This window comes from Pezoporus occidentalis, unplaced genomic scaffold (genome assembly GCF_034315485.1).
Source record: "Pezoporus occidentalis ecotype Australia unplaced genomic scaffold, CSIRO_AGI_Poc_V1 ctg212, whole genome shotgun sequence".
In the NCBI taxonomy this organism is placed as follows: domain Eukaryota; kingdom Metazoa; phylum Chordata; class Aves; order Psittaciformes; family Psittacidae; genus Pezoporus; species Pezoporus occidentalis.
In genome coordinates, this window is record NW_026913987.1 from 853,909 (window position 1) to 879,346 (window position 25,438).

At 46.5% G+C, this 25,438-nt stretch overlaps 1 protein-coding gene across 4 annotated transcripts in view; it reads left to right on the forward strand.

The window, feature by feature from the left end:
- PHF2 (PHD finger protein 2) overlaps positions 1-25,170 on the forward strand; it is an 83,908-nt gene extending 58,738 nt beyond the window's left edge. The window contains exons 9-22 of one of the 4 annotated variants that reach the window (XM_062619594.1): positions 1-107; positions 1,256-1,347; positions 2,644-2,733; positions 3,984-4,355; positions 5,185-5,304; positions 6,560-6,678; positions 7,331-7,509; positions 7,711-7,784; positions 9,555-9,712; positions 17,316-17,593; positions 19,343-19,438; positions 20,332-20,441; positions 21,636-21,897; positions 24,222-25,170. In XM_062619594.1, the coding sequence (XP_062475578.1) occupies positions 1-107; positions 1,256-1,347; positions 2,644-2,733; positions 3,984-4,355; positions 5,185-5,304; positions 6,560-6,678; positions 7,331-7,509; positions 7,711-7,784; positions 9,555-9,712; positions 17,316-17,593; positions 19,343-19,438; positions 20,332-20,441; positions 21,636-21,897; positions 24,222-24,310 (2,146 nt within the window). In that variant the 3' untranslated portion in view covers positions 24,311-25,170. The remainder of the gene's footprint in view (positions 108-1,255; positions 1,348-2,643; positions 2,734-3,983; positions 4,356-5,184; positions 5,305-6,559; positions 6,679-7,330; positions 7,510-7,710; positions 7,785-9,554; positions 9,713-17,315; positions 17,594-19,342; positions 19,439-20,331; positions 20,442-21,635; positions 21,898-24,221) is intronic. The other 3 variants (XM_062619597.1, XM_062619596.1, XM_062619598.1) reach the window with 3 other exon arrangements.
- Positions 25,171-25,438: the final 268 nt, after the last annotated feature.

Genomic DNA, 25,438 nt, shown 5'->3' on the forward strand with positions numbered 1-25,438 from the left:
AGCATATGAAGTAGAAAGACGGTTGAAAATTGTCAGTCTGACCCAGTTTCCAAACTTTGAAACTGCATGTTGGTACATGGGGAAGCATCTGCTGGAGACATTCAAAGGTAAAACTGCCTTTCTTTGCCTGCCTTAATTACTTAGCTTTGGGGGCCTGAAAGTAGTTACTCTTAATTTCTGCTGATGTGCCACATAGAAGATGGTGGCCAAAACCAGTCTTGAAAAACACTTTTAACATACCAGCAGAACATGCTGGTCTGGTCCAGCTCTTCCCTTAACCTACTGCCATCTCACTCTAGGAAGGACCTTAACTGTCCCTCTACCTGTGCCTAAGGGAAGGTTTCATCTTCCTTATAAACAGAGGAAATAGTGCCGTATCACTTTTTTAGATGTTAGTTTCCTGTCCAGTCTGGGTTCATTCCTTGTTTTAACCTCATGAACTACAGGCTCTTTCAGCTCAAGGCGTAGAGTAGCACTTCCTTCTCCCATCATCCTGCTGATCCCCACTGAAGTACATGGGCATATCACAGAAACATAGGGCCAGGGGAACACCAGCCATGTGGCCAGTGGGAACACTGAGAATTAAAGCAAATTTTCCTATGAAATTCAGTATCTTCCCAATCAGATTCCTTTGGAGTTGATCCGAACATCCACATGTGTGTGTTCTTCACAGATTTGCTCCTTGCCTCTGTTTCGCTTATTAAAAGCATGTCTTGAGGCACCCACCTGATCCTTTTCTAATGAGAAAAATGTGTGTAATTAATAAGCAAGGTGAAGGGTCCCTCTGAGTGCTGCCTGGAAGGGGCCCCTTTATGACCTACTCAGCAGAAACTGGAGTGAGGGGAGATGTTCAGGCAAGCTTGTGCTCATGCCCGAGTGAAATGCTTTGCCCATTATACCCTTTGTTTCCACACATTGGTATTTGCTTTTCTGGTCAGAATAAAAGAACTGCTGATGGTACCTTTTTATTCCCACAGCCTAGGATGTGTGAACATGGAAGCTAGCTTGAGTATGGCACCAGGAAAGGAACCGGAAGGATTGCCAATGCAGACATAACTTACAGGAACACAGTGTAGGAAATCTGGGTTGGATTTATGACACAGTAAATATACTCCTTATTACCATCAAGTTATAGTAGGTTGACCAACTTTCAAAGAGTTAGATTTCGCAGTTAAACTTTTTCAAATGAAAGACTTTATGTAAAACACCTTTAGCTCTCAGTGCTTGAATAGCATTGTTTTCTCCCTCTACTTAGGTTTGCATAAAGCTGGGCAACAGCCTCCTGCTCATTTACTCCAAGGAGCAAAAATTCTCAACGGTGCTTTCAGGTCATGGACTAAAAAACAGGTAGGAGAAGCAGCCTGTTTTAATATTGTCTGTTTGCCAGTCACTGAACAGAGAGCAAATGCCTGGACAAATAGTATCTCCATAGCAAACCAGCTAATTCTGAAATCCCAAAGGGAAGGGACTGGGAGAACATGGAAGGAGGGCAGTAGCTGGGATTTCATAGTGCCACGTGAAGAGGCACCAATGAAAAAGGTACCGTAAGAGATGATTTTAAAAAGTCACCTCTGCGCACAGCTCAGAGGATACTGAATGGATGTTCCCCTGACTCTGAGCCTCTTCGTGTGCCAAGTCAATTAAGCAGAGGTTGTGTATGTGAGCAGGGCCTAGAGAAACATCTGCATTTTTGCATGCATAAGGTGCCCAGTTCTTGCAAATCAACACATTAATTGAGCCAGGAAATACACCTGGGTTGGAGAGAAGGCTTAAAGGCATTCGCAGGCTAAATTTCCTGCTGCAGCCATTGCAGAAGTGTTATGCTTGCATGTGTTGCTCCTCGAGCTTGGGGGTATTAGCTGCAGGACACAGGCCATTCGATCCTAAAACGTGATCAGGGGAGCTAGCAGCTTCAGGATTTTCGCACATTTCAAGAAGGAATGAGCAGCTGAGTACATGCTGCTGCACACACAGTTAGGTCATTCAGTGGCTGTCCCACATTTAAATGTAGCCTGGGACTTGACTGCTTCTTACTGCAAAAAGACAGTGCTCAAGCCTGAATTCAGGACTGCTCCCTGGTTCCAGTAGAAGGATTAACCAGTGTGCGAGCTCTCTTCTCCCTGTCACCTACTGTTTATTTTTCCACTTGCCGTGCAGATGAGTAGTGAGTCCAAGGAAGTTGGACTGTGTTGGTGTTTAGGTAAAGTTTAACTTTGAATATTATAACATGACATGTGAACGCAAATGTTAGTCCTGCCAGGGAGCTCCCAAAGTGCCCTGCTGAGGAATTACATGCCTGTTGTACTCACTGAAGACACCAGCCTGAGACAATCTCTCCTTGTAGATGCAGAAAAGGAATTTCTCACAGAACCTGATACTAAGGGGTGAACAAAGTGATGTTACAGTTGTGAAAATGCAGTAATATCTGAAAAAGACTATTGACTTTGTTGTTCTCTCAGGACAGCTACACTAACCTCCGGAAGGGGGAAAAAAGGTGTATTTTTTCCTTATCTGGACTATTGAGGCATTCAGTATTGACTTCAATACATAGGAAAAATACGCACATGTCACTTAAAGAGCTTTTTTATATATTTTTGCAAAAAACATGCACAGAAACAGCAGTCTGCCTTTGTTGTGTTTTAGGCTTTAGCAGAGCATGAAGATGAGCTACCAGAAAACTTCAAACCAGCACAACTTATCAAGGACCTTGCCAAAGAAATACGATTAAGTGAGGTTTGTGCTGTTTTCATGATATTAACTGTATTGGTCCCTCAATAATCCAGGCTATGAAATGGATTAATTGAAATAAATGAATCTTCTTCCCCACTCTCTTCATTAAAGGAATTCATATGAGGTTTCACGCTGGTGATAAATGTGTCAGGACTCATGTCTCAGGCTGACTTGCCACATGCTCTGGGCTCCTGTTTGCTTTCTCCTCAGTATTGCACAGTGTCTGCCTGTGATACATCCTTTCTCCTCCACCTTCTTCTAGCTGGACTGGCCACACTTCCCCCTCCATGCTTTTTTAATTCTTTCACTTAGCTATTCCCCACCCAAAAATATGATAGAACTCACAGAACACTGTTCCTGTCCCCATGATCATGCTCCCTATGTAGGATTTCCCTTTCCTTATGTTCATGTTCTTGTCTATGACACTGTCTGAACTTGGAACTATTCTTCTATACATTGTCCCAGTAAGAAGCCTTGCTCTTGGCTGGCTTCTAGGCAGAATTACTATGGGAAATGTGATAATTGTAACAACAACCTCTCCCCAAAAACAACCCTCAAAAAAAGGAGGTTGCATGGAGGTGGGTCTCCTCTCTATGACAGTGCAGGGTGGCCATAGATGGTTCAGTTGTTTTAAGAGGATGTTGTGTTACATTCCCCCCCACCCCCCCCCACCCCTTTCTAACTATATCAAAGACCTCCAAATTGAAATCTGTCTTGTCCTTCTATCCTCTTTGATGTGGTATGGAAGTTTTCTGATTGTCAGAATGCAAGTTAAGCAGAAAATAATTTCTTTTTAATTAGTCAGACAGCATTAACTTTAATTAGGCAACTATTTTACTGCTGCTTTTTCCTGAGGGCATGAAATATGATTCTGCTACATTTATCACATCTGAATTAAATGCCCAAGCTGGTTAGCATTTTAAACAAAAAATCATTCATTTTGTATGGGCAGTCCATCTAACAGTCCTACCTGGGCATAAAACCTGGTGAGAGTGACATTCCTTACAAAGCTGCAGGAGTTTCTCCAAGCCAAACTTGTGCTTGAGGAACATGGGATGGGAATTAGAGGTGAGCAGTGCACTGTTGTGTGACGTGGGCTTTGTTCCCTGGCCAGCCTGACCCGGGAATGCAGTTACCCTTTATGGAAGGGGGGATCTTTGGTTTTTTTTTCCCCCAAGGAAGACAGGGTGAGGTGAATACCTAACATGAGGCAGGTGGGTCTGAATGCCTTTCCATTTTGTGCTGAACTGCAGAATGCTTCAAAAGCCAGCAAAGCAGACACGAGTGCCAACACCAACGTCGAGGAGATGTGTCCTGTGGAGAAGGAGGAGGCACCGTCACCCATCCAAGCAACGCCTCCACCCCAGCCTCTGGAAAAGCTCCCGAAAAAAAAGACTCCCAAAACTGTGAAAACTCCCAAGCAACTGAAGCCATCCAAACCCCCCAAACTCCCCAAACCCCCCAAGCCCCCCAAGCCCCCCAAAACACCAAAAGTTAAGGGAGAAGGGAAAAAGAAAGGAAAGAAGGCAAAAGAGAGTCCCCCACCAGCCATCCCCAATCTGGACTTGCTGGAGGCACACACAAAGGAGGCTTTGACAAAGATCGAGACGCCAAAGAAGGGGAAGGTGGGTCCCATTTTAACTTCTCCCTTTTCTCCTGCCATAATAAAGATAAATTCTAGGGGTTTGAACTGGATGAATTTTAAAGTCCCTTCGAACCCAAACCAGCCTGAGATTCTATGATACTCATTTGAAATGGAACCTCCAAGAAATCTATGATTCGAACTGAGTCTGGCTGTTCTGCCAGTTGACAGCCCAAACTGAGGTGAGGTGAAAATGAAAAGATATTTTTAATGGCTTTTTTTTTTTTTGCTCCTTGAACCATTATATTCTTATTTCAGGTGTTATTCACACACACGCAGTTCCATAACCAGTTATCAAAGATGACGGAACTCATTTCTAAAGCCTCTTAGCTTGCATAAGATTTTAGTCTAGAATGAGTGACTGAAGATAAAACAATAGTTTGCTTCTATTTTTGCCCATGTAAGGCAAGTTTCATTTTGATGTCCTTTAATTCAGCCAGAATTTTGCTGCTGACTTCAGCAGGGCCCAGGATTTCATTGAGGCACAGGCAGCATGATGTGTTGTAAACTGTTTGTTAAAAAGCATCTGTAAGTCTTGTCTAAAACACTTCCAAATTTCCTAGGAGTTTGTATGCAGTTTGTGAAACCTGCCCATGGAGCATTGGCAGGGAGATCACAGTACTCCTGTACATTGGTATGTCAAGTAGAAATGCAGCTGGTCTTCTGCATTCAGCCGTTCTTGATTGAATCTCATATTTGGGTTCAGAAAGAATGAATCAGCAGTTTTCATGTTCTAATCCATCTAAAGGGTGTGTTTCTGTACCATGCTGGCACTCCATCCTCATTCAGATACATGCTGTTTTTTTCCCCAGGCTGCAAAGAACGTTCTAAGTGCTCCCAATAAGGAAACTGCTACTAAGCAGAATGAGGTGGAGAAATTTGAAGTTCGAGAGCAAAATAAAAGCAAAACAGAAGCCAAATGGAAGTACAAGGTAATGTCTCCTGTTAAATCCTGCTGCTGATTCTGCCACAAAATTAAGTGATAGGTGAAGTCTGGAGAAATACTCATAGAAGTACTCATACTAAGCAAGAGAGTATTGAGGCACCAATTTTCAGTTCACAAAGGAAATGGGAAGCAATCATTGCTGGGGGGGGGGTGTGTGTGTGCAAATTCTTCAAAGCATGTGCTGAATTGTCCATTTTCATCCTTGGGTAAGCCCGTGGGAACACTGTAAATAGTGAGATTTATCAGTGCTGATTTCTTGTGATTCTTACTTTAACACAGCGGTAGTACTTTCAGTCTGGAGTAGTTCCAGAGAAGTCAATAACTAATGATGGCATAAAAGTAGAGTTAATGAAATCTGAATTATGCCACATGAATATAAAGCTTTCTTTCCTGGAGGGCTAATGTAGGGTGAGTAAAATCATTCATAGAATAATATAGTTTTTCCCTAGGTACTATTTAAAACAAGGTGACATGAAGCTTTCTTACAGAAATAGCTGCTTTGTGAACTTCTAATGACAGAGGTGCAAACAAATCCCACCAAACAAAACAAAAATACATGCTTTTTCACCTGGGGAAACTACTAAGAATCATGAATCATTAACATCAGAGACACCTAAAATTTTTGTGTAAAACTAGTCACAGTTAATGTGATCAGATCAATATGTACCAGTTAACTCCACGGCCAGTACAGCTTAGAAAAGTACTAGGCGATGATGAAAAAAGTCATCAAAGGCTTCCACTGCACTGAATGACTTTGATATTAAATTATTGAATTCATAATTCAGGCTCTTCTGAAGGTGTGAAAGAAGCAGGTGGAGACTAGGAAAAAAAAAACAGTTGTATCTGGGAGGTTGTAGGCACTGTGCTGGATTCTGTCCTTACCCACACAGGCACTATGCTGCTGAGCACCGTGCTTGGTTCCTGCTCTGATCCACAGAATGTGTGTTTAGTGTTTGACCTCAGTCTGTACCAGTTCAAGAGAGCAGTATGTATACTTGCCATCATGTTTCTGGCGTGCACTGCTTAAAGTGGTGCTGAAGTGCTTCCTGACTGGGGACAAGTTCCTTGCTAAAACCCATGTTAGTCTATGGAAGACTAATCCTCTATCACTCACCACATTTGGGGGAACATATTATTCTCCTCGTACAAATCAGTGGATTCTGAGGTTAGCTAGGGATCTGAAGTAACAACAAGGCATTTAACTGATTTTATTGTTTTGGCTTGGGTCATTCTCCTTTCAGAACAGTAAACCTGATTCACTTCTAAAGATGGAAGAGGAACACAAATCAGAAAAGACACCTTTATCAGGAAATAAAGACAACAAATTTACATTCTCTTTCTCTAACAAGAAATTGCTTGGGTAAGTAAAAATCTGACAACACACATCAACTAAAAAAGCAGATTTAAAAGTCATTATTTAGGTTTATAATGATTTTTTATACAAGAAGATGAAAATCTGCCTTTGTGGTCAGTGTAGAAAATACACTCGCATGAAAAGTTCTTTTCTCTAGAACTTTTACCTAGAACACAGCTTAATTTGCCATAACAGCAAAAACCTATCTTTGAGGCTGGTAGTTTGCTTGTGAATAGTGTCTTCAGCATTCAGCACTGAGTTTTGGCACTTCAGGTTCTTACTAGTTCAGTTATATTAGGTGGGTTTGGGGCAGATCCTTCATGGTACAATTTTAAGTAACTGTTAAGCGAACTCTGCATTCCAAAATTCCATGCTGCACATGCATTATGCAAATCATGCTATACTTTGAGACAGCTTTAAACAATGTAGTGCTTATTTGAGGCCAGCCAAGGCCACTCTAGTGGGCATTATATCTTGAGATACAAATTTTAGGTTCAGAAACATGTTTGTAAACTGACTCGAGTTGCTGTGGCACTTCGGGACGTACCCAAGTGTCCTGAGATTTCTGCATCAATATACTCGCTGTCTTCTTGAGTCCACTCACAAGGTGATTTCCAGTCAGAGTGTTGTTACTGATTTGTAATTATTTTCCTTTCAGTTCAAAGGGAGTCAAACCCCAGCTGAACACCAGTGTGTTTGGGTCACTGCAGAATTTTAAAGAAGACAAAGCAAAACCTGTGCGTGATGAATATGAATATGTGTCAGATGATGGCGAACTAAAAATTGATGAGTTTCCAATCAGGAGGAAGAAAAACACTACAAAAAGAGAACTGCCCTGTAAGAATGTTTTCTATTTTGTCTGTATCTGTACTACAAAATCTTAGGTATTGATTGTCCAAAACTAGGCTTTAAAATCTGGATGATTTATAATAAAACAAGCTGTGTCTTAACTGTCAGTCCAGTATAAGTGGATTGGGAGTGCTGGGTTTTGAAGGGAAAAGAACCATGACTTTCTTTCTCTTTTTGTTTTCAATTCAGTTTTGTCAGATAAAAAAGACACTCTGCAGCACACTCCTGTTAAGAAGCCAAAGGTGGAGTCGGTATCATACAAGGTATTGTTATATTGTACATATCACAGGAAGCACTCATTGTATGTCTCTAACAAGTACATGTGGCAGGGCTGTGATGGCAGGAGCAAAGCCTTCTTATGGCTGCTGTGGCATCCTCTCCTTCACTCCGCAGTCCCAGTCTGCCCAGAATAGGCAGCAGCCAGACGTTGCCAGCAATAAGTGTCATGTGGTGCTGTGGCTTGAACTGCTGGTACATGGTCAGGCCTGCTGGGAGGCTTGCAGGGACCATGAGAGCTGTCCAATGCCACAACAACAGGAGCAAGGAAGAACTTCCTTCTTCCTGAGAAGAAGGTAAGTTCCTTCTTACGTTCCCGTAAGAAGGAACGGGAAGGGTCAGATGGAGTTTTCTGTCATACCTGGCTTGATGTTACGTTGCTGATTGATAGACACATGGGGCTGTCCCAGGCTGCAGTCTCAACCTGTGTCTGTTCTCCTGTTTCCATTCACTTTAAACACTGGTTGTTAAATTTCCATGTTCATGTTTGACAGATGAAACTGCGAGTACTCATACAACGGAACTCATGTCACCTCTCATTTCACATTACTAGAAGCCCTGAATACCTATTAGGTGGCAATTAAAGGTTTTGTTTACTATCACTTAGCAGAGTCTCCCTCTGCCCATTATGGGTTTACATCTAGAATGCTGTCGACACAGCGTGATACTTCACATGCCCCTTTACATGCAGTGTCAATGTGCCTGTTGATAGCTTGCCTTCAGGAAGTTGAACAGCACACATGGAAATTTGCTCTGTATTAGCATGGAAGCTTAATATTGGAAATTAAATGACATTAAAATTTAATGTTTTGCCCAACTGTGATTAATAAAATTAATAAAAATTAATAAAAAATCATATTATAATATCTGAATAAATCAGGAAAAGCAAAATACGTTATTAACACAGCACTGTAGCTGACTCAAATGTTTGTCCCTAAGAACTGGGAAATCCTTTTCATCCTGGTTTGGCTCAGAGATACTCAAGAGCAAGTGCAGACTTCCTTGCCTGAGTTAGTAGTTGTTGCCTGGAGACCAGTATACAGAGAACAGGGAAAAAGAACAGGGAAAAACCTCCTGGTATCTCGCTGTGCAGAAGCTAAAGGAGGGAGGCTAGTCCCTGGAGAGGACAGTGCAGGCTATGCATAAGGGCTGGTTCTTTAGACATCTGAAAACAGGGCTGGAATGGGGAAAAAAGATGTTCTGTTATACTCTAGACTACAGTGCATAGAGATACCAGCCCCAGAAAGACAGCAGATGCAGGCAGCTTCCTTCAGAGGCCTCAGATCCCACTGTTTCTATGTGGCTATCCCATTCCTCTGGCAGTTCTCCCTGTTCTCTTGCAGTAGTGATGCCAGAAGTGGCTCTGTTAACAGTTTTGCAAGATACAGATCTGTGCCCTGATGCATGTCTGGGCTGACAGACATATGGCCACTCATTCATTTCTCTTGCTACATGGGTCGTGGTCTCAAGAACTGGAGCAGGGGCCGAGAATGGAAATGCCACCTTATGGTGGTTTGATGCCAGGTACAGGATCAGATCTCAGAGCTGGTTCTTCAGGGTTGGAAGGGGATAGAAATCCTGCCATGCCTATGGCCTGCAAGGCAGCTGACATTTACTGTGCACCTGATTTTGTTTGTCTTTTGGTCTTTTGTTGTATTTAATGAAAGCACATGGCAAAGGCCAGGCCTGTGTCTCTGGAGGAGCAGGAGGCTGGGGACTAACTTCCACTTTTTTGAACCTGTTCCTTGTTTTTGCAGAGTGATGACTCGTCAGATGAAGATTTGCTTCACATTGACACAGAGGCAAAGCCAGGGCGCAATTCCAAAGTAAAGAAAGAGAGTGGAAGTTCGGCAGGAATTCTTGATCTTCTGCAAGCAAGCAAGGAAGTTGGGGGTTTGGAGTATAATACCAACAGGTATGCACTGAGGGATGGTGTTCCCTCTTACCCATAAACAGAAAAGGCTTTTTTGTGGCTGTGTGTGTGAGAATGAATTTTGCACCTCAGCAGCTGCTTTTTTTTTTTAATCCAGTAAGGAAATTCTTCCTTTATCCTGTGATCTGGAGGGAGAGGTGGGAAAGTGAATGGGAAAGATTTTGGTGATATAATGTAGAGGCATTTCCCATCTGCAAATGTTGAACATCCATTTTAGCAATAATACCATAATAGATGAATCATTCAAAAGGAAGGGAGAATTCAGTGGATGTGGCTTGAGGGCATGAATAATGGTTTCTAATGTAGTAATAATTAAGTAATATAGTAATGTTGTAATAATAAAGTCATCTAGATGACCAGCACTCCTTCCATAAGGCATTATAAGGTGTTGTGTAGTTGCCCCAGTGTCAAATGTTTGCAGGAAGAAAACGGAATTGTCTACCCTCCTTCACACCCCAGTCATCATTCTTCTCCCCACCAAAACAAATGGCTTGGAAAACACCAAACTCTTTCATGGATACTTCTATACCTAAAATGGAAGTGCTTGTCTGGCCTTGGTTGGGTTTTATATGGGACCTTTGTCGGGAGACACTGGTATTGCCACTGGATGGTTTGGAATATGGTTAATAAGGGAAGCAGTAGAGCTTTTAGTAATCCAAACAGTGAGGAGTTAAAAGCAATACAGAATTGGAAAATACGTCTCCTAGACTCAAATCCTGCAGTGTAAGATCGTCTGGAACATGGGTTTTGTTTGGGCCCATCTCCAAACAAATGGATGGGTTCACTACCTCCAGTCTTTTAAGATCTTAAACTGCTGGTAGAGAGCTAGGTAGCAGAAGCATTCATGTTGTTTTGAAAAAAGCTAGTGGAACTCTTCACATATGGAAATGTCTTGCTTAACTCAAACAAATCCCCAAGAAGGGCTTTTGGGAACTGAGTTTGTGGCTTCTGTGCATGTAATGGCACCACAGACATGAACTGCAACATCTTATGTCCTGTCCTCCCTAGTAGTCTGCTGATGAAGTAGATCTTTGCTGCTGCAGTCTTAACTGGATGATTTGTCCCCCATCTGTAGAAGACCAAAGTTATTCACCTAAGCACTTTCCGCTGCTCCATAGGAACCACAGCCTTGGTACTTCTGGAAGCTCTGGGTAAATTGCTGGCACAAGTTTCTAGCCTCTAACTGTGCCTGTTGTGCAAACAAAGGAGTTATCTCCTGGAAGGTGAGAATGACAGGTCAGGTGGAAATGTGGCATGTGAAATGTATGGCAAGGCTGTTCTTGTCTGGCCTTTTAATAAGCCAGTTCCATCTTAACTCTGCTTCATTCAGCCATCTTTACCAGGCAGGCTAGGCATATCATAGAATCATAGAATGGTTGGGGTTGGAAAAGTCCTTAATATCATCTATTTCCAACCCCCTGCTGTAGGCAGGGACACCACAAACTAAACCATGTCACCCAAGACTCCATCCAACCTGGCCTTGAACACTGCCAGGGATGGAGCATTCACAGTTTCCTTCGGCAGCCTCTGCCAGTGCCTCACCAACCTCACAGTAAAGACCTTCTTCCTTGTATCTAACCTAAGCTTCCCCTGTTTCAGTTTGAACCCATCATCCTTTGTCCTATCGCTGCAGTCCCTAATGAAGAGTCCCTCTCCAGCATCTCTGTAGCCCCTTCAGACACCGGAAGGCTGCTCTGAGCTCTCCACGCAGCCTTCTCTTCTCCAGGCTGAACAGCCCCAACTTTCTCAGCCTATCTCCATACGGGAGGTGCTCCAGTCCCCTGATCATCCTCATGGCCTCCTCTGGGCTTCCTCCAAGAGCTCTATGTGCTTCTTATGTTGAGGACACCAGAACTGCACACAATGCCCCAAGTGAGGTCTCACGAGAGCAGAGTAGAGGGGCAGGATCACCTCCTTCAACCTGCTGGTCACGCTCCTTTTGATGCAGCCCAGGACACAGCTGGCTTTCTGGGCTGCGAGCAGTGTTGGTTCTCCAGGATGGCTGCTTGAGGCAGAATTTATCCTACTCATGATTCATACAGTAGATTTTGCCCGTGGCAGGGGGGTTGGAACTAGATGAGCTGTAAGGTCCCTTCCAACCCAAACCATTGTGATTCTATGGTGCTTGAGAGCAAGAGGTGTATTGCACCATTTTATATGTGCAAAACAGCAAAACCAGTTTGCTTTGAGCAGTAAAACCAGATCCCACATTCTGTGGTATCAGTATCTGTTTCCTCCCTGCTTTGTCTAGCTCTGCTTTGGTTATAAAAGCCACAGAACCTGTGGAGGAAGTAGAAACAGCTGTAGCAGTGGTCTGAGAGTTGAGAACAGACTGGACAAAGAGATGGGTGCTGTCCTCAGCCATGCTGTGCCTTTGCTGGCTATTGGGGGGTGTGACCCAGGAAAAGAGGAGTTTGCAAAGATGAAAGGACCTGTTAAAATGGAATGAAAATGTTCCCTCAGATAGGAAGATATTATTATCTAAACCCAGGAAAGATGGGAAGCTAAAAGCCATAACTGAGAATTCCAAAAGATGCGCCTTGTGGTCAATGGGGACCATATGGAATAAGTTACCAGAGGAAATCATAGAAGCAAATTTTATCAGTGAGTTTAAATATATATTTTTATATATATATATATATATATGGTTTTTGATGTTCAGAGAGAAGATGGAATTTTTTAAGGTCGCAGTGTGGTGACAGAGCTATAGAGAAATCAAAAGGAGGGAGTGTTTCTGAACCAGAGACATCTTTTGGTTCAATCTTCTCAGTTTATTAGGCAGTTGTCTCGTTCACAGCTTGGAGATTAAAGCATGTTATATAGACTGGCGTCATGCAGAGTACATCAGTTGTGGAGTGCCAGGCAGCCCTGTGACAGCAATCTTGCCATTGTGCAGCAGCATTGGGAGGTTGTTACTCGCTGCAGCACAGTGACTGAGATTCTCATCTCTCTGTTGAACAGAGGTCTGCGTGCCGAGTCTCCTCTAAGAGTTCTCTTTTCAGTCCTAATGGGGGTGAAAAAGCCAATGATTTTCAAATCAAGTAACATAGTCACTATGTATTACAGAATCCCAGAGTGGTTTGGTTTGGAAGGGACCTTAAAGCTCATCCAGCTCCAACCCCCTGCCACAGGCAGGGACACCTTCCACTGGAGCAGCTTGCTCCAAGCCCTTGTGTCCAACCTGGCCTTGAACACTGCCAGGGATGGGGCAGCCACAGCTTCTCTGGGCACCCTGTGCCAGTGCCTCAGCACCCTCACAGGGAAGAGCTTCTGCCTTAGATCTAACCTGAACTCCCCCTGTTTTAGTTTGAACCCATCACCCCTGCCCTATCACTACAGTCCCTGACAAAGAGTCCCTTTCCAGCACCCTTGTAGACTGCCACAAGATACTGGAGGGCTGCTCTGAGGTCTTTTTGGAGCCTTCATTCTCTTCCTTGCTTGGGAAGTGTCTTTTGCCGTCTACAATGGGTTAAAAATGCCACTCAGTAATGGAGGAGGACTCAGGCCTTTCAGTTTCCTCCCTCCAGCCTGGGCTCTGGAGCCAGTGTACTTGTAGACTTTGTGGTTTCTGAAATCAAAGTCACTAACGCAGTCACATAACTAAACTCCGCATGAGTTACTACACTGTGTGTGGTAGTTCAGTGGGAATGTGTCATATCAATTTTGGCTCTTGTATAAACAATTAGGCTTTGGCAGTGTGTGTTGCAGCTTGATTGAAGAAAGCTCCCGATAAATGAAATGAGTATGTTTCATTTCATAATTATGCTGGGCTGTTTAAATGGCCATAACGTGCTTTTTAAAAGAAATAAATGGAAGAAATATGATATACAAACCTACCGTGTCACAATGTAATGCCAGGTGGTCATGTCTGACTCTCAGCAATAATTTCCATCTTTCCCTACTTTTAAAGCAGTAAGAGGTAGGCATATGTATGTACTTGTATATATATATATATGTATAAAAATATATATATCAACCTTGAAAAGAGGAGACTCAGGACACCTTAGAGCAGCCTTCCAATACCTAAGGGGGCCTACACGAAACCTGGAGAGGGGCTTTGGACAAGGGCCTGTAGGGACAGGCCAAGGGGAATGGCTTTAACCTGCCAGAGGGGAGACTGAGATGAGCTCTTAGGCAGAAGCTCTTCCCTGTGAGGGTGCTGAGGCGCTGGCACAGGGTGCCCAGAGAAGCTGTGGCTGCCCCATCCCTGGCAGTGTTCAAGGCCAGGTTGGACACAGGGGCTTGGAGCAAGCTGCTCCAGTGGAAGGTGTCCCTGCCCGTGGCAAGGGGGCTGTAACTGGATGAGCTTTAAGGTCCCTTCCAACACAAACCAGGCCGTGATTATGTGAATTTTTTTACCTGTGGACCATGTAGCAGCTGCACCGGGGTTTACCATGCAGTGCTGGGTGTTGCAGGGGAAGCTGGCAGCTTCCAGCGTGAACTGCCTTCAGTTCCTGCACTGTACGCAGCTAAAACCACCAGGCTTGCTAGGCAGGGAAGAGTTATTGCAGTAAACTAATCTCTCAATCGTGTGTCCTTGTCTTTACAAGAGTAAAAGGAAAGAATTAAATCCCTAGCAGGGAAGCCATGCAAAATCTCAGACTGGTTTGGGTAGGAAGGGATCTTACAGCTCACCTAGTTCCAACCCCCTGCCACTGGCAGGGACACCTTCCACTAGAGCAGCTTGCTCAGAAGTCAGAGCCACAGACCGCTGAGAAATGCTCTAGCTGCTTTGCTCCTGCTCCCCCGCTGATTTCAAGTGTTTGCTAAGTCAGAGTAGTAACTCACAGAGAGTTCACTCCCATAAATATTTTGGTTTTGAAGTCACTGCTGAAGCAGCAGGAAGGGTATAGATATGTCCTTCCAGAGCTTACATATTGCTTCCTGGGTCTTTCTGAATTCTTTGAGGCTGAGAAAGCTGCAGTGCTTCTAATGGAAATACACACAAGCACATGCTCTAATGAGAAACACTTTGCCCCACGCACAGCTCTATCTCTTTGAGACATTTCTCCCACACGTTCAGGCTGTGGTCTGACTCTCAGAACCACTGGTTTTGATCATATTCCACAATTTACTTGTTGAAGTTTGTGTTGCTTAAGGCAGTTCCCCTCTGATTTGCCGATTTAGTGGTCACTACTTGATGGTCTGTTTGCAGTGTTTGGAGAGGTCGGTGTTTGCAAAAGCAGTTGGGGGAAAAACTGGAAAGAAAATATGTTAATTTCTGATAGATGGTGCAAAATATGCCTTTGACAAGGAGAAGGCTAAAGCATCTGGCATGATAATGAAGGGATTAAAATGTCTCTTTCCTAACTAAGTATTCTTTTATTCATTGAGTTTCTAGCTGCTAACCCCAGTCTTAACTCATTTCCAGGATTATTTATTAATGCAATTAGTGCCCAGAAACTCCCATTATGTCTTGTACATTACTCTATCCCGAGTCCTGTAATGGTTTAAAGTGGATTGTATTAAAGTAAAGTAAGAGAAAGCAATGTGGTACTGCTAATTTGCTTGGGAAATGCTGTATCCTGGTGGCTTGTGCTGCACAACTGTAAAAAATACCATTCCCACAGGAAAGGGGGGGGGGGTGTTGCATTTTGCATTTCACTTTTTGCCCAAACTCCAAAGTTCTGGCAGTGCATGATGATGTGTTCTGCCTGCCACAGAATTAATGTCTGACTTCCTCTGAGGACATTATCATTCCTCTACGTTCTCTGTGGTGGGGAGCTTGCTTTCCACATCACTAAGCATAGATGCCAGTCAGAATTTACATGTTGTTGACCTCAGCCTGCTCCATAGGAATGTGTTTCTTCCCGTAGTAGATGTGCTGTGCCTGTTGACAACTGGCATTAAAATACCAAAAAGCAAGTTCCATGAAAGCAAGGTTTTCATCCACCCTGCAGCCCCCCCATCCAGTCCATGTCTCTCCAGCATCTCCCATAATTAATCCATCCCAAACCCACATTGGAAAACCATCCCAATGCATTGTAGAAATTTCTTCAGTTGTTTGTGACCACAATAGAATCATAGAACGGTTTGGGTTGGAAAGGACCTTAAGATCATCCAGTTCCAACCCCCTGCCATGGGCAGGGACACCTCACAGTAGACCATGTTGCCTAACTCTCTGTCCAACCTGGCCTACACTATTCTCTTCTAGCAGATCCTGGAGTAGTGACATCCCCCAGTGGGAACTGTTGCCTGTGATCATGAGCTTCCTTACAGTTGTTCAGATTCTTCCTCTACTCTCTGGCAGCATGTCACAGAAGCACACCACAGCATCCCCCTCCAGTGCTGACCCATAAGCCCTTAGAGCTGGCAGTAGAGACACTGTGTCATTGCCAGACTCTTTCCAGCAACAGGACTGTTGCAGATTCTCTGAAGTTTTACTGTATCTTTCTATATTTTGTGTTTGATTGTGAAGCAGTTAACTATTAGAACATCTTGATTTAAGAAGTTAGCCTCTATGTTAGCATGGGATGCTGTGTTAGCTTAGAAATTAGACGCTGTGTTGCTTCAAGTCCCTGTTCTCTGTGCTAGCCTTAGTCCTTACTCTCTAGAGCATAACAAAAGCACCTAGGGTTCATTGTATATAGGATGAGTTATGTGACAACCTGGCAAGGCAGAAATCTCACTGGCCAACTTGGCAACAAAACTTACTTTTAAGGTGACCTAAAGTAAACTGCCTTCATTATAATACTAAAAAGCACACCCACAGATCGAGAAGACCCTTGCCCAAGTGAAGACCCTTCCTCCACGCAAGCGTAGTAGCAGAAGAGAATGACACTGCAGATATTATAATTGTGTGTAAATCACTAACCAATCGTTGTAACTGGGAGTGTACTACCTTGTGATTTTTGTGTATAAATGTAAGGATGAAATCAGCACTGGGTGTGCTTGATTTGTGGAAATTCCACCTAGCACCCAGCGCTGCAATAAAGAAGTACCTGCTTCTTAATGCTACATTGGTGGTAAGGAGTTATATTCTCCCAGCTTTCGGTGACAGGACGAGGAGCATTGGCCATAAACTAAAACACAAGTTTTATCTCAACATGAAGAGCTTCCTTCTGTTGAGGGTGGCAGAGCACTGAACAGGCTGCCCAGGGGCATTGTGGAGTCTCCCTCGCTGGAGACATTCTAAACCCTCCTGGACACGTTCCTGTGTAACTTCTCCTGGTGGCCCTGCCTTGAAGAGGGTTAGACTGAATGATCTAAAGAGGTCCCTTCCAACCATAAGGATTCCATGATTCTTTGTGATCCTATGAATGCTGGTTTGGGCTACAAAAAGCAACCTGACCCCTGTCCTCACCCCTGCTGATGCTGTCACCTATCAGCATCAACAGCCCGCAGGGAGCTGCCCATTGCATGCCAGCTTCCTTACTTCTGGGGCAGCACCCTAAAATCTAGTGGGCTGACTGGGATACCGCTGGTAGCATAAGAATCACTTGTGGTATGTCCAGCTGCTCAAAAGGCAGTAATGAGGAAACCTCTCCTAGCAGCACTGTGCAAGAAAAGGAGTAAGCTGTTTGTGAGGGGTTCCTGTGTTTCTGGAATCACTGATAGCTCTTATGTTTCTCACTGTTCCCCACAGTCAGCCACCTGCCTCACCCAGCACGCAGGAAGCAATCCAGGGCATGCTATCCATGGCAAACCTCCAGTCCTCAGAGTCTTGCCTCCAGCCATCGTGGGGAACCAACCAGGCAAAGAATAACTCCATCTCCACACAGAACTCTAAAAAAACGGGTGGTGGCAGCAACAAAACCACCGGCAAACGGTTACTGAAGAAAAGCACAAAGAACAACATCGACATAGAAGATTACGATGAGGACCAGGACCACTTAGATGCCTGTTTTAAAGATTCAGACTATGGTGAGTACAGATGAGCTCTAAGTGGGTGCCTGGGGCTGCATGTACATACCTGTGCATGTTTGCACATACACCCATGTTTCTCATGATGCGCTTGCTCACATTCTGTCCCATTGGAATCCACTGGGTGTTTTGGGAAGGAGGAGTGCAAATAACAAGAGACCTGCATGGCAAAATTAAGCAAACACCGTAAAGATGGGTAGGCTGACCCCAGAGCCAGTGGTGACATGGCCATCCAGACAGACTGTATTTGGGGCATGTCACAATCAGACAGTCTTAAGAAACATGGAAGTCCACTGAAACCACAGCAGTCAGCCAAGAAACAGGAAACTGTCCCAGAAATGTGTGTCAGGTACTAGTACTTATGACAGAAATGTCTTTGTCTACACAATGGCAATAAAATATCTAGCTAAGATGAATGAGAAGTTGGATTTGTACTTGGAAAAGGGATCCAGTGGTGTTTGAGTGCTGGCAGAGAATGCCAGCATCTGAAGCAGAAATGGGCACAAAGCCAGTTTGCACCAGTAACATCAGTTCTGCCGTAATAATCTGGAGGGCTGTTTTTTGAGTATAAAGAAGTGAGGAAATGAAGAAAAGGAATTATGTGAAGACTGGTAGGAGCTGGAAAATCTGAAGTCCCAAAGAGGACAAGAAGTTGGTAGAGGTTTATACTGGATAACAAGAGAGTCTGTGTGTGTGTTTGAGTCTCCCTGACAAGCAGGGCCATCAGAAATCATTTGCTACAATCATTTGCTACATTTGCAAAAGTGGAGTGTGTCTTTTCACATTACTGACAGAGACACCAAGGTGAGATGGAGATGCTGTGACATGTTGCAGAATGCTGCCCAGCCATTTAGAGTGCCCTTGCATGCAGTGGCAGTGCAGGAAGGTGCTTTTAGAAAGGGCAGCTCCATGAAGCTGTTGGACAGGGCTGTGGTTTAGAGACAGAGGTTACAAGTGAACAAGGCCCTGCTCTGCTGAGGAGTGGATTTGCTTCTTGTGTGCCTGTGCTGCCAGTGAATGGAGAGCCTTTGAGGGGAGCATGCTTGGTTTCCAGAGGCTTTGTGCCACCTCTGATCAGCAGGCTTCTGGTGTCAATGGCCAAATGCCACAGTAATGCCAAAATCATGAGTGAGGTGACAAATGGCAGCTGACAAGAAAATCAAACGTGTGGACCAAAAAAGAAAAGAAAAGCAGAAACTTCATAGTCCAGGTTGGGACAACATTTAGAGAGATCAGTTGGAGTTTACCCCACAGGCCTGCAAAGGGTCCTTTGGCAGAATGGTTCACATTTACCTTTTGGATACTTGCACTGTGTCTTATTTGCCTCTGCCGCATGGTGCAGGAGTCACAGGAGCCAGGAAGCTGTGTGCTGAAAGAAGTGGTTGGCTGACGTGCCTTCAGTACCAGTCTAGCTTGAGATAAGGAAACCTGTTCATGTCTCTTCTAGCTGTGCTGCTGCTCCACAGACAAGAGAAAGAGCTGATTTTTCCTGTCTGAGAAGTTTCACTGTGTATCCTAAAAGTACCTGGTCACAGTTTAATGATGGCAGCTCCCAGGTGTAGTGTGTGCATTAGAGCAGAAAGTTCCCTGAGTGGTGCAGCTGTGTCACCACTCAGTGGTATTTCTGGGGCCCTTGCTATTGTAGCTGTGCTGCCTGTAGTTACTGCACCCACACAGAGCAAGTGGGCCTTGATGCAAGGGTAGAGCTGTTTCCTACACTGAAACTATTGCCTTTGTTTCCCACTGTAGTTTACCCTTCTCTTGAATCAGATGAAGATAATCCAGTTTTCAAATCCCGATCAAAGAAAAGGAAAAGTTCAGATGATGCCCCTTACAGTCCAACTGGTAAGTCTGTCCTGCCCCGACTCAGGCTAAGCTGTGCAGGTCCCTAATAAATCAGCCATTTTTCAAGGAGTGTAGAAATTGTAAGACCACAACCAGCAATTTCTTTATCACGTGAAGGATTTAGCCCTCCCAGCGCAATGGGATTTGACAGCCTGTGCTGGGACTCATGCCGAGCAGTGTTAGCCTTCCTCTGTCAATCAGGTGGCAGGAAAAGTCATTCCTTGGTGGGTTGTCGGTTTATTTTTCTTCACGCTCTTGGTGATGGAACAGTTGGTGGCCACCTCAGCAGTGGTGTAGCCATGAAACCCCAGACAGCTGAATAGCCAGGGCTTTTAGGGGTTGGCTGTGTAAAGAATAATGAGACAGAGTATGGGAATAGTTCTCCATGTTCAGCCAAAGCTGGTGGTCTGGAGGGGTGGTTTTGTTGCAGCGCACCAGAGTCAGTGACAGGCCAGGGGGTCCTTAGACCCCTTTGATGTGCCCACTAACAAGGAGGTCTCTGCAGTTTGCTGTGTGTGTGACAAGCAGCCCATGTCTCATCAGCTTGTGGCACGCATGTCCACCTGCAGCTCGTGGGGCAATGAACACTTTCCATTTGGAAACGATGCTGGAGTTGCTCATATCTGTAGTGTAGGCAGAAACCTCCATGGCTTTAGCTTAAGGTAGCTTCAGCTGCCAGTGAAGTTGCTCAGCTGTGTTTCATCCTTATTGGCAGCGTCTCCCCAAGCCACTGTGACTGGAGGCTGTTGGCACCTCCTGGCTTTGCACGTGTCCTGGGGAAGGAAGGGCAGAGGCTGCCGGATCCCTGGCCCTTCCTGCACAGGAGGTGGGTGGTAACACTGCACTCACAGGCACTTTCTGCACATCTCACCTGCAATCTGCTTTCCTTGTAGCACGAGTTGGCCCCTCGGTGCCTCGACAAGACAGACCGGTGCGAGAGGGCACAAGAGTTGCCTCCATTGAAACTGGACTCGCCGCTGCTGCAGCCAAGTTGTCACAGCAGGTGAGGCTGCTTCAGAAGTCATAGCTGCCAGGAAACGAAAGCCCTCTCCCCAGCAGGAGCCATGCCGCAGTAGCAGTGCAGTGTCAGCCCTCCCCAGTGTTTACTCGTGCCGGTGACACAAGGCTCAGCAGTCTCAGGGATGTGATGAAAGTCCAACAATGAGACAACATGACAGTGCTGCAGCTCAGAGTAGGCGATGTGTTGGAAGTGTAGAGAAGGATGAGCGAGCGTAGCTACCAGCCTAAGACAGAAGGAGGCTGCCTGAAAGAAGTGTGCATGAACAGCACATTGATGTGTATCTGGTGTGACTGGTGTGATTGCCTTGTCTGTGGAAATCGGCTGCTGAGAAGCATAAGGATTAACTTCCAAAGACTTGGTGAACTGTGGATAACTGTGGGTCAGTTTAGCAAAAATTGAGGCACTCTGAGTGTTGCTGAGTGTCCGGTCTCTGAAGAGTTCAGATGCTAAGTGCCCAATGCACACAGGCCCCACAAATGAGGCAGGAAGGTGACCAGGTCTGCTGGAGCAAGGTTGGTGGGACACTTTGGCAAGCTACTGGAGATGCAGGTTTTGGTGGCGTTGGGCTTCTGTGGTGTGTACTGTTGAGTAGAGGAGCTCTTAAGAATGGCAGCAGGGTTTCATAAAGGAGTGGACTGAAAGTAGACAAGGGAAACAACATGGTGGAAGAGCACCGTTCTCATGTTATGTATGTATAAGTGCAGTTACAGGTGGAAATAACATGCATGTCCTAGCAGGAAGCAGAGTCTGGGAATCAGTGGGATGTTTAATGTCCTCCGTGCTGTTATGAAAGTGTATGAAGATACCTGAAGATAGGAGGTGACAGTTTTTGTGGAACATCGAAAGATTTGTCCATGCAAAACCCTGCTGCTCTCCCAGGGCAGGGTCGTTTTGGTCCTGGCTGGCTCCCGCTCGCTGCAGTGCGTGCAGAGTTGACAAACAAGGAGGCTCTGCACAAAGCACAGATGTAGGTCAAGAAAGACACTAAAGGCAAATGTTTGCCTGCAGCAGAGAGACCTGTGAGCGAGACGGTGTTGGAACAGCCCCTGAGCAGTTTGTACATGGCAAGCTTCATGGGTTTTCGTTGTATCAGGACCCTAAGCAACGCCGCTGGCCCTTGCCGTAGCTAAAGGTCTTCTGGGGATTAATCTGAGCTTCATGTTTGTCATTTTAAAGGAGGAACAAAAAGGCAAGAAGAAAAAAAATACCAAAAAGAAGCTGTCAACCAACAACGTGAACAAACCGGCTCAGGAAGGCAGCTCACCAGAGCTGAAGCTGGAGTCACATGCCAGCAGCCTCACAGATCACGAGTACACCGCAGGGGCCAGCACCTTTGGGGTCGCCCAGCCTAACAGGGGATCGCAGCCGATGGCACCCGGTGTTTTCCTCACACAGAGGAGACCCTCATCATCCTCGCAGAACAATGCCTCCACCAAAGGTACCAGGAAACGCCTGGAGTTATGGTGTAGGAATGGGGAAGGGTGAATTGGTCGTGTAATCCGTGCCTTTTGCAGGGACCTCACATGTTGTGTCTGCCATGGGTATGTACAAGTGCTTCAGTAGGTCAGATCTGGTCAGAGACGGGGCCCATGGCTTTGGCTGTCCTGGCATCGTGGGCCCAAATACGTGTTTGCTTCTGGGCTGTTTGTTGCAGGGTTCGAGGCATCCCGTGCTAGGAAGTACTCCTGAGCATGCCCTGAGGCTCCTGAGGACACCTGCAGTGGTCACATCGCAGTCCAGCCTGTCTGGCGAAGCTTGTCCAGGGGAAGATACATCCATGAAGTCTGTTCTGCCAGGGCTAGGTCAGGCTCTGCTGTGGTTGGGTGGTGGTTGTACACCAGTACCTGTGAGGACATCCTCCCAGCACGTGTAGAGCACTGCACATCCGCAAACTTGAGAGTTGCCACAAGGGAGCAGAGGAATATCAAACCCTGGGAGTAACACAGCTGCACAACCAAAGCCAAGAGAGAGGAAGAGGTCGCTGCTTGTCTGCTGTAGGGAAACTGTTATAAAGCTGAGGCTGTGCTGGAGTCTGGGCTAAGACCTCCTATGCTCTGCTTGAACTTTGCTCAGCGAGTGTGAGAGACAGGTGTGGGACAGGCACTGTGTAGTGTGAAGATGAAGGGTGTGATTCTACTGGGAGAGTCCCTGATGTGAGCCAGGCGATGTGGCAGATGTTTCCTGTGTCCCCCTCTGTTTGAGTGGGGCAAATTAGAAGTAGACCACAGTGTCCTGACAAACAGTAGAACACCAGAGCATTTGGAACAGGCCATACAGGACGTACATTGCCCATGGTAGGTGCTAGGGTCCTGCCAGGAGCTGGTAATACCTGTGGCTGTCTGCAGAACCAGAGTGGAATGAACGTATTTGCCTGGAATTATGTCTTTGTGGTGAAATGGTGGCATTAGTCTAACAGGTCCAAGCCAGTGAAAGATGTGATGGGAAAAGGAGCGCTGAATGAAGTCAAACCCCAGTCTGGTTGGTGAGTCAGGGCAATCGTGAAGGGAGCCTGATCACACCTTGCCCATGGCATAGCTCAGTCTTCACAGGAGGGAAAGAGCCATGTGCCAAGAAAGCAAGTGGCTGACATTGCGGGGACCTGAGCACTTTCAGAGCCTGCTGTGCAGAGTCTTGGGACAGCTAGGGGCACCAAGGGGATTTCAGGGCATCTCTCTGCATGGAGCACAGGAGAGTCCCAAGTCTAGGATTGCCCCAGATTGAGCATCACTAGGAGTGAAGGAGCTATGGAAGCAGATGGTGGGATGAAGCAGAAATTAGGGAGCTCTAAGGCCTCCTCAGGGAAGGTCTGTCAGTTTTAACGAGTGAGGCAAAAGGACGAAAAAAGAGGAAACTTCCAGTGGAAGGTGTCACACATGGTCATGGTCTTCAAGGCTGGGGCACTTAATGCAGATGGGAAAAGCAGAGAGAAGCTGAGTGCCTGCAGGTATCACATGCAGGTGCACCAATGGCAGCATGATGGGAAGAGAACAGGCTGTATGGGTTTGTGTGTGCCCAGCAGTCCTGGATGCACTGGTGACCAGGGAAGTTTCTGGCCTTAAGGTGGCAGCTGGTGAGCAGAGAGGAGCTGCAGCAGCTGCCCAGGACCAGCAGACAGGGAGCACAGACCTCGCTGAAGCACACAGCTCGTGAGCAAGGGTCTGGGCTCATGGTGGTGATGTCCTCTTATGGCATGGGGACAGGAACACTGTCCACTTTGGGTGTATTGTAGTGCCTTGGTGCTAGCCTGAATCTGTAGGAAGTAAGCGTGTGTGTGCCCGTGCCTGTCTGTGTGTGTGTCTTTTCAGTGTCCTTCTGGCAGGGCTGGACGTAGGTGGTCTCAGTAGTGCTGGAGGAAGAGAGGGCAAGAAGGAATGTGGAGCTGCGATGGTACGTGGGTTGGTCTTGGTGCAGTGGCAAAGGGACCAGACATCCTCAGGGCAGTGCTTGGAGCAGGACTCATGGCGGCCCACAAGCTCAGCTTTCCTGGACTACAGGTTTCCCTTAGAGGTGCTCAGAGATCCCTGGGGGGTACTGTAATGGCCTGCTAGGTGTGAGGAGCCGGAGGTGCCCTTGTGTGTGCATGCAGCCCTGCAGAGTGGGACGGCTGCTGGCATGGCTGGGCTCCGACCGTCAGCCTGTGGGCAAAGAGGTCACCCGTGAGCAGGGAGCTGGGCCGGGGGCGCCGGGCAGGGCTGGCTCCGGAGCGGCTCCGGGCGGCGGGGCGGGGCGGGCCCTCACGCTGCTGCCCCGCTCTCCTTCCAGGGAAGCGCACGAAGAAGGGGATGGCCACGGCCAAGCAGCGGCTCGGCAAGATCCTGAAGATCCACCGGAACGGGAAGCTGCTGCTCTAGCGGCGGGGCCGCGGGCAGCCGCCGCCGGGCTCTCGGCCACCATCACCGCCACCCCGTTAACTTTCAGCGGTCGGACTGTACAGAATCCTGCTATAAATATTTTTTAATATAGGTGTCGTTCTCAGAGCGCTGAGACTGACCAGCCGCGAAGTTAATACTAACCTGCCGCGGAGAGCTGGCGGCCCCGGCCCGGCCCTCAGGCGGAGCCGCGGGGAGGCGCGAAGGCGCCGGGCCAGGCCGCGCCCCTTCCCGCCCGGCGGGCGGGCGCAGCGGGCCGGGATGCGCGGCCGCGTCGGGGCCGTGGGGCGGGCGGGGGCCGGGGTTGGGCCGAGGCCTCGGGCTGAGGCGCTGAGCGGTGGCGGCTGCTGTGCTGAGGCGTTGGGCGCGTTTCTCAGGCACCCCCACCGTCGCCCTGTGTAGCTGCGCTTCCCGAGGCTCCCGTTTCCTAGAATGTAGCTTGTACATAGCTTTTGGAATAACCACCACCGGTTTTTTACAAGGGGAAAGTCCCTCCGGGGCGCCGCCCGCTGGTACCAGCTCTTTGCGTAACTTCTTGTACGAGGAGGGAGACGAAGTTATTTTACTAGCACCTTGTGGAGTGTTTCCGTGTTTTGTGACGATGTAATTTATTAATGTTTGTAGCTTTTTATATTTGTACATTTCTTATGGGCTTTGTTTATATACACACATTACCGGGGCGCGGCGCCCGCGGAACCAGCGCCCCCCGCGGGAGGCGAGGCCAGGCCAGGCCCGCGCCGGCATGGGCGTCGCGCCGGCTTTTTTTATTATGATTATTATTATTAGTATTATTATTTTTTCGCGACATGTACATTTCTAACAAAGTTTATCGTGGCTATCTATCTATGACGGTGTTTTATTTACCGATTCATATCAAATGCTCTTGTATCGAGTTCACAAAATCTTCAAGTAAGCCTAGAGCAAAGTTTAAAAAAAAAGAAAAAGGAAAAAAAAAAGAAGGGGGGGAAAAAGCAAAGTAAACTATTTCAGGTTTTGTACACAACCGCCTGGGCCTGGCCTTTTTGTGGGGTGGGCGAGGGGCAGTGCGCGGCTGGGAGAGAGGCAGCCGGGTCCCTGCAGCAGGCAGGGTGGGCAGGCAGCTCCATGGCA